This window comes from Marmota marmota, unplaced genomic scaffold (assembly GCF_001458135.2).
Source record: "Marmota marmota marmota unplaced genomic scaffold, marMar, whole genome shotgun sequence".
Lineage (NCBI taxonomy): Eukaryota > Metazoa > Chordata > Mammalia > Rodentia > Sciuridae > Marmota > Marmota marmota.
The window spans coordinates 22711511-22720285 of record NW_026000016.1 but is presented as its reverse complement, the minus strand read 5'-3'; the positions used below and the strand labels follow the sequence as shown (position 1 = coordinate 22720285).

The 8775-nt window shown below is 48.4% G+C and overlaps 1 protein-coding gene across 1 annotated transcript; it reads right to left on the bottom strand.

The window, feature by feature from the left end:
* Window positions 1–919: 919 nt before the first annotated feature.
* LOC107140501 (left-right determination factor 2-like) lies at window positions 920–4984 on the bottom strand. The gene is made up of 4 exons (XM_015483594.2): window positions 4258–4984; window positions 2683–2917; window positions 2260–2502; window positions 920–1853 (listed from the first exon to the last, which is right to left on the bottom strand). The coding sequence occupies exons 1-4, from the start codon at window positions 4505–4507 to the stop codon at window positions 1490–1492; spliced, it is 1092 nt and encodes a 363-aa protein (XP_015339080.1). The 5' UTR covers window positions 4508–4984; the 3' UTR covers window positions 920–1489.
* Window positions 4985–8775: the final 3791 nt, after the last annotated feature.

Here is an 8775-nt window from a genome sequence, read left to right as displayed (position 1 = left end):
CCCCCCCCCCGCCCCCTTACCTCTGCCTTTTATGACCCCTCCTGCTCTGGTATCTGCTGTTGCCAAGAACCCTGCACCTGATCTTGCCAGGTTCCTGCTGATGGTCCCCTGGACATCCCTCTAGCTCCTCAGACTGCTCCTCTCCAAACTCCTTCCTCCCCTCTCACCCCCCTGCTGTGTGTCTTCATCTCTGCCTAAGATGATGATAACCCCACCTGCCTGGTCTGTGCCCTGGGACCAGGGAAATACAGGTTCTAGCCCCAGTTATATTAGAATGGCGAAGCCACTGATGAAAAGAAAATTTAAGATCCTCATTTTAGGGGTTGGGGATTTAGCTCAGTGGCAGAGCGCTTGCCTAGCACCTGCAAGGCCCTGAGTTCAGTCCTCAACCCTGGGGGATAGGGAGGGAAGGAGGATCCTCAATTAAATTTATTTCAAAATTAAGAGAAGTCTGTTGTGAATCCGAATGTGAGTTGAGATAACCATAACCCTCCTTATGCCAATGTGTGAAGTGGTTATAAAACAAGTATTTCCTTAAATCAGGAGTATGGAAGTTGGGAATTGTTCCTACTTGATAGAGAAGGAATGAAAATTTAAAGGCTATTGAATTTACAGCTAACAGAAGATGTGGAGACTGGTAAAGAACCTAGAATGTCAAGGTTACAGCTTAAAAGGCCCTGTAATCTTGGCATTCGAAAATATTACATCCAACATTGTGAACATTTGCTCTCTTTGTTTGCCTAAGATCTGAAGGAATGACCCACATTCTTGTAGTATCAGTGATGATTTAGATAACAGCTTTTTTTTATTTTCATGCAACTAGAATTGAAATAAAGTCCCAATCACTGCCCAAAAAAGTCTAAATGTCAACAACAAAAAGATCTCTGTCCCAATTCTGAAAAAAAGGCACCACAGATACTAGAATCTGAATGCATTTAATTTTTAAATTTCGAAATTACTTAAGACCTTAACCAAACATTAGCTGGCTCTTTCCTTAGTTTTCCAATCAAGTTGACCTCTGTAGAATTTTCTGTTCTCTCATCAATTTGCAGAACTTTGGTTAAAACAGAGAAATATAAAATTACAGAATAAATGTGTTTTATTTGGGTCTTGCAAAGCCCTGATTATCTGGGTTGGTGATGCATAAATTAAACCTTAAATTCAGGTCTTAGGTTAAGAGTAGAGACTGGAGCTCAGCCCAGACCCAGTGACAGGTCAAGGAAACAATGAAAATTTGTGGGTTTCTGCCCATATGTTACAGTATCTACACATGTAAGTGCTTAGAATACAGTGCAAGGGCTACCCAGCAGCCAGGGAGTCCGATTCCTGGGAAGCAAATTTTAGAAAGTAAGCTGAATTGTCAGAGGAAGCAAAGCCAGAGCTCAGTTGAGAGCACAGAGCATTTGTTCTTCAGGGTTCAGTCTCTCTGGGGCCCTAGAACACTTCAGACACACACTGAAGCCAAGTCCTTTTATGGCTACACCAGGGCCTATGGCTGGAGCCCCCTTGGCACAGGAGCCCCATCTGAGGCACAGCTGCACTTCTGCACCCTCATGTTGGGCAGGCTGACCACCTGGGGCCTGGTCCTGCCTCCTTCCTTGATGTTCACAATCATGGGCAGTGAGGTTGTCTCTGAGGCGATGCACTGTCTTGGCCCCAGATATGGCCACTTGAAGGTCAGGGACTCTGGGGGCTGCAGGCAGCTGCCCACACATTCATAGACCAGGAAGCCTGGGGGCTCCAGGACCCAGTTCTCAGCCCACTTCATTCCCTGAAGGTCCAAATACATCTGCTGGCGGCAGCAGCGGGTGCCCTGGGTCACTGGTGCCTCAGGGTCACAATTACCTTGAGCTCTGTGGGGACAAAATGAGATAAGTCAGAGATGAGCTGGAAGAGCTGAGGTCAAAAGCACTGAAAGTTTATGATGCATCTCAATATGTTCAAAAAGTTGGATACTAGACTGGTGGTGTAGCTCAGTGGTAGTGTGTTTGCTTAGCATGCACAAGGCCCTGGGTTCCATCCCTAGCATTATAATAATAAAGAAAAACTCAGGATGTTTGTGTCAGACACTGGATAACTAAAAATAACTATAAAACAAATAACTGATATTTACTGACAGTCTCCACTTAAGAGTCACAGGGAGAATTTATAAATGTTCTCCTTCATTTACACACTCTGAAAAGTTGCCCATTTCAAAATCAATTTAATTCCCTTTTTGTCTCTCTACTTGAGCTCATCAGTTTGACCCACAACGCCTACCCATAGTCCTTGAGATCCAGCGTGTGCAACTCCAGCTGGGGCTCGCTCTGCTCAGCGCCCAGTGCCCCCTGCGCGGCGAAGCGGACCAGCTGGGGTGCGCCCGAGGCCCCAGGGCCCAGGTGCTCTCTCTGCACCGACACCTGCAGCAGCAGGGGCTGCCGGGGCCGGCTGAGCTGCTGCCAGAAGTTCACAGCCTCGGTCACATCGAAGGCCTTCCAGCCGCTCTCGTGGATGGACACCAGCCTGGACAGAGACCCGCACGAGGGGTGAGGACTGGGACACCCGTCTCGAGGGCCCTGGGGGAAAGCTACCCCTCCTCCGCCTCCATCCGTGACCCCGCCCTTTCCTGCTCTCCTGGACAAAGCTGCCTCCTTCCTACCTGTCCCTTCCCCTCCCCCAGCGCAGAGCAGCTGGAATCCCCACCTGGAGTCTATGAGAGAGGTGCGGTTGGAGCCATCGTCGCGAAAGCGCAGCCACTCAATGGTGACCCGAACCCAGGCATTTCGCTCGTGCCTGAGGAGGGCAGCCTGAGGGACCGGTTCCTGGAAGAGCCGCAGCACAGCCTGCACCAGTTCGCTGTTGGCGGGCAGCCGCTGCTCCATGCCAAACACCAGCAGGTACGTGGAAGCCTCGGACACCAGGAACTTGCCAGCCACCTCTGGAGACAAGAGCATGGTTAGTTGGGCCTCTGGGGCACCAGGAGAGCTCAGAGGGTTGCAGGGCTCAGGGTCAATAACCAGAATTTCCTGGTAATCCAAAGGAAAAGTTTGGAGCCTGGGAAACTGGTGGACCAGGAAAGAAGCATTCTTCCCCATCCCCCAATAAAAAAATAATTTTAAAAATTTGCAGTCAGGCTTTGTGTCCTAAAACAATCACATGGAACTGGGGCTTGTTTACTAGCAACCTCCACCTTGAGAGGGTAGGGGCAGCTTTGGGACTGTCTGCAGAGGACTGGGCCCTCAAGTGTGCAGCAATGCTGACTTCCTTAGGAAAAGGGAGTAGGGTATCACAGAAGGGAAATGGAAAGGGGGCTACAGAGAACCTGGAATATGGAAATCCGTGGTCACCAGTTGAACTGCACTTTTCTTAAATTCAGAGAGAGGGTCCTGAATTTACTCTCATTTCCTCCTGTAGTGAGGGAACTCATGCTCAGCTAAATGTCCCCAAAGGGAGGAACAGGGAGCCAAGTGCTTCTAAAGAACTTTGGCAGGGCTACTGAGCCTTGAGGAAGATGTCTGGGACATTTATAACACTGTCCTCAGAGGCACCCATCAACCTGTCACTAACACCTGAGGCTCCAGGTTTGCAGGATGATCACCCGACAGGCCACATTTGCTGCCAACAGTCACCTCAGCTGCCTGTTTTGGATCCTCATCTCCCTAGGCATGGCAGGAGAGGAGAAAGGGGGTGGGTGAAGCTGGGGCATAAGGGGGTGATTCTAGCTCTGGGGGTAAAAGGATGCACTAGGTTAGAGGTACAGCTGGAACCCTGACACTGGACACTTCTGCTGTCACACTTAACTATTTCCAGCTACCAAGCAGCTTCTACCCACAGCCACTCACCCATGCTGGAAGGCAGACAGATGAGACATAGTTGTCCACTGTTCCAGGTGAGCAAATGGTTGAGAAAAGTTTTTAAGGCAATTTGTTCCAGGTCACCCTCAAACCAGAGTGGCAATGTGGAAACAGACCCCAGGAAATCTTGCCTGTACCCTACCTAGCTCTCTGGGGAAACCTGGTCCTAGCCACAGCTACCCAAGCCTAGTGGCTCGGCTTTCCTCTGCCTCCTCCTCTTCTCTGGGACCTGGGTTTTGCCAGCAGGTCTAAGTGGTCCCTCAGTGGATAGCCAGAGCCTAAGGGCCCAGGCCCAAACACCCTCCTCACTGCCTCTTGGACCATAGCCTCCACACATCCTCTTAACAGAGCACCATAAAACAGAGGTGAAAACTAATCCGTATCTTCCCCACAAGGACCAAGATGCAGAAAGAGGAAGGCTCACCTGGAAAGCTCTGGCTGAACCTCTTTCCACGGGATCGGTCCCCACGGCTGCGCTGCAACAGGGCTACATACTGGGCCCGGACCTCAGCAGGGATGGTCAACCCCTTCACATCAGCCTTGTCCAGGACTGGCACTTGGTTGAGCCTCAGCTGCCTCAGCAGGCTTCCCAGGACCTGCTCTTCGGTCAGGGCCTCCCCAGGCCTGGTCAGGGGCAGCACCCAGAGAGCCCAGCAGAGCCACAGAGGTCGCATGGTTCTGCTCGAGAGCAGCAAGGAGTCTGTGGATGTATCTTCAAGGAGGCTGCAGAAGGGTCTTGGGTCCAGGCGCTGGGTGTGCTGAGAGTCAGAGCTGGTTAGCTTTATAGCCGGCCCTGGGCTGGAGAGGGAGGGGGTAAGTCACACCCCTTGGACCTCCTGGGAGCTCAGCAGCTAGACAGGCTCTTGAGCCTTGAGGAGGGGGATGTCTAGAAAGGGCACAAAGGGCTGTCTGGACTGAGGATAGCTGATTGTTGCTGTCTCATGGCAGTGGACCTCTACCTTGGCTTAGTTAAATTAAAAAAAAAAAAAAAAGTTTGGGCTAGGGATGTGGCTCAGCCGTAGAGCACTGGCCTGGCATACATGAGGCTCTGAGTATGATCCCTGGCCCTGGAGATGGGGGGAGTTTTTTTTTCCTGGAGAAGAGGCTTTCATTTCCTACAGGAGGCCAGTTTCCCAACTGCTGGAATTTGGACTTAGAATGCTGTTCTAGGGCTCTCTGAGGACCAATCCTGCCCAGTCCTCTGACTGAGGTCCATGCTTCAGAGGGTGCCGGGGGTTAACGAAATCCAGGGTTTGTGATCAATAGTTGGGAAATCTGGTGCTTCCCACTGTTGGGGGTGGGGGGCTTACTTGGCCAGGGGTTCTGGGAGACTTTAGTACCAGTGGGGTTTGTCCAAGAAAGGCTCTAACTTCTCCCTCTTTCTTAGAGCTGAAAGTCCACCCTTACACACACACACACACACACACACACACTTTTTTTTTTTTTTTTTTTTTTTTTTNTGTGTGTGAGTACACACACACAGAGACCCTCACATCACTTACACACACACACACACACTTTACACGTTTTTTTTTTTTTTTTTTTTTTTTTTGAGACCTGGTCTTGCTAAATTGCTGAGGCTGGAGCTAGCCTGGAATTTGTGATCCTCCTGCCTCAGCCTCTGGAATTGCTGAGATTATAGGCACGCACCACCACACCCAACTCCTCTCTCCCAATTTATGAGCCAAGAAAATTGAGACTCAGAGAGGACAACCTCCTCCGGCTCTTAGTTGAAGATTGAGACCCTGAATAAAGTCAGGTCTTTCAATTCCCAACCTGAAGTTCTTTCTACACCACAAAAACACTTGTAGCAGAGTCCTGTCCTGGGGGCCTTGAGGGGAGCCAGGTGGACTTAATTCAGATGATCAGGTCTGGGAAGGCATGGTGGCAATCCCCCAGTCTCCTGAGGCTTCCCCAAGACACAGGAATGTGGATTTGATTGAAGAATTATACTGAGGAAATAAAATTGGGCAATCAGCCATGGAAAGTCCTGCCAGATAGAATACATATATCAATGCAATTTGACATATATTAAGCATTCATTGCTTGTCTGTGCTTCAGATTTTGCCAGTCCTATGTTTTATTTGCGAAATCTGGCAACCCTACCCAGAAGCCAAAAGAAAAAAGCCAATGTGGATTGGGAGACTTGTCAACCGGCTGGACTGTTGCCCAGTGGGAGGTCAGCCCCACCCTTTGTTATGCAGAAGAGGAGCCTGGCTATCCCGCCACCCCCACCTGTGTCTGGCCCAGGTCCAGCAGCTGGAAGTGGTAAAGTGACCTCAGAAAAACATCTTCTCTTCTGAGCAAAGAGTCAGGGTCACTAGAATGAGACTCAGTTCCCCTAACTCAGGTCCCATTTTGACTCTGGCCCTAGGTTCAAATCTAAGGACACAGGAAAGGGCAGTGATCTGACCGTCCTGGGGAAATTAGTAACAAAAGGGGCTGGGGTACAAGTGGAACCCTCACTACCAACCTCCTTTCCCTGCAAGGACAGGATTTGACCCCAAACAGAAGTCAGGCTGCCAGTTGAGGGCCAGGAGAAAACAGTCAGAGGTCATCAGGGAACTCTGTGGATAGGAATCAGCTGAACCCAGACTTAGAACCAAGGAGGACTCAGAGGTCAAAAAAGATCGGATCCAGGAGTGGGGTCACTTCCAGGTTGGAGCCCAGCATCTGGGGGTTTGGCTGCTGTCCCCTTCCTATGCAGGAACAGGCACTGCTATGAGTTCTTAGGTGCTCCAGGCTGCCCCAACCCCACCTTCAACCTCCTGACTCCATGCAGCTTCTGGGGTCTTTAGACACCCCCTGGATGAGCCCTTATTGTTCTCCCAGAGCAGCCCAGCCTTCCCTGGGGCTCTCTGGGAGCTAAGGAAGGTGGGACAAGGCAGGAATAAGAATTAACTTGCAATGGTGCATGCCTGCAATCCCAGTGGCTCCGGAGGCTGAGACAGAGAATCAGGAGGCGCTAAGCAACTCAGTGAGACCCTATCTCTAAATAAAATACAAAATAGGGCTGGGGATGTGACTCAGTGGCTAAGTGTCCCTGAGTTCAATTCCTGGTACTGAAAAAAAAAAAAAAGAATTGTGGGGTATTTTTTGGTACCGGGAATTGAACCCAGGAATGCTTAACCACTGAGTCATGTCCCAACACTTTTTATTTTTTAACACAGGGTCTCACTTAATTGCTTAGGGCCTCATTAAGTTGCTGTGTTGCTCTGGAACTTGTGATCCTCCTGCCTCAGCCTCCCAAGTTGCTGTGCCACCACCACACCCTGCAGGATTCTGCCTTCATGGCAAGTGTGAGTTCAAACTGTAAGCACACTAGCTGTGTGCTTTCTCTGTGTGTTTTCTGCCATCTTTAATATGAGTCTCTCTCTAGAAATAAGGATAATGTCTTTTTCTTTCTCTCTCTCTCTCTCTCTCTCTCTCTCTCTCTCTTTCTGACACTGGGGATTGCCCTACTACTGAACTATATCCCTGGTGTTTTTCATTTTTCATTTTGAGACAGGATTTCTCTAAATTGCCAAGGCTGGCCTTGAACTTGCAGTCTCCCTGCTCAGCCTCCCAAGTTGCTGGGATTACAGCTAGCAGACCCACTGAGCTAAATAATGGACTTTTTACAGTAAATTTGTCCACACTAATGGAGGTATTTGCAGGCCTCCTGATAACAATAGGTGCTTAATACATAGTAGGAGACTTTCCCACTGTTATTAAGTATTTAAATGTTTAGCTTTTAAAATATAGATAGATTAAAAACCAAATATAGGGACTGGGGATGTGGCTCAAGCAGTAGCACGCTCGCCTGGCATGCGTGTGGCCCGGGTTCGATCCTCAGCACCACATACAAACGAAGATGTGTCCGCCGAAAAAACTAAAAAATAAATATTAAAAAATTTAAAAAAAAACAAATATAGTTTAACATTTCTAAAATTTTTTGATAAATAATTTAAATAGTGCAACATTCAAATATATGGAAGGAAATAAGGAAATATCATTCTCCCTTCATTCCTGTTCCCACCATATGCATATAATTCTTTTCAAAATTATAATTTATCTTTTTTTTTAAATACACATTCTTTTTTTTTTTTTTGAGAGAGAGAGAGAGAGAATTTTTAATATTTATTTATTTTTTTTAGTTCTTGGCGGACACAGCATCTTTGTATGTGGTGCTGAGGATCGAACCCGGGCCACACGCATGCCAAGCGAGTGCGCTACCGCTTGAGCCACATCCCCAGCCCATCAAAATTATAATTTATCTTTATGATTTTTTTTTTTGGTACCCAGGATTGAACCCGGGGGCTCTTAACCACTGAGCCACATCCCCAACCCTTTTCTATATTTTGTTTAGAGACAGGGTCTTGCTGAGTTGCTTAGGGCTTTGCTAAATTGCTGAAGCTGGCTTTGAACTCTCAATCCTCCTGCCTCACCCTCTGAGCCACTGGGATTACAGGCATGTGCCACTGCGCCTGGCATCTTTATAATTTTTTGCATTTTTGGAGATCGAACTCAGAACCTGGAAGATGCTCAGCACAGACTCTACTACTAAGCTATACCTCCACCCCCAATTTGTTGTTGTTTTTGTTGTTGAGGTGAGATGAGGTCTCACTATGCTGTCCAAGCCGGACTTGAACTCACCACTCTCCTGCTGCAATCTTCAGAGTAGCTGGGGTTATACCCATGTACCACTACACCCAGTTTTTTTCCTTCCCTCTCCTCTGTTCCTTTCTCCTTCCTACTTCTCCCCTCCCCTCTCCTCTTCTTTTCTTTCCTTTCCTCTGTTTTTATGGTGCTAGGATTAAACCCAGAGCCTCACACAGGCCAGGCAAGTGCTCCACCTCTGAGCTCTACCCCCAACCCCTCCTGTGGTTTTTTCCTGTTGTCTAATTTCATTAGCTAGTATCTCTAGAACAATTTTAAATAAAATTAGTGATAGGAGATATCA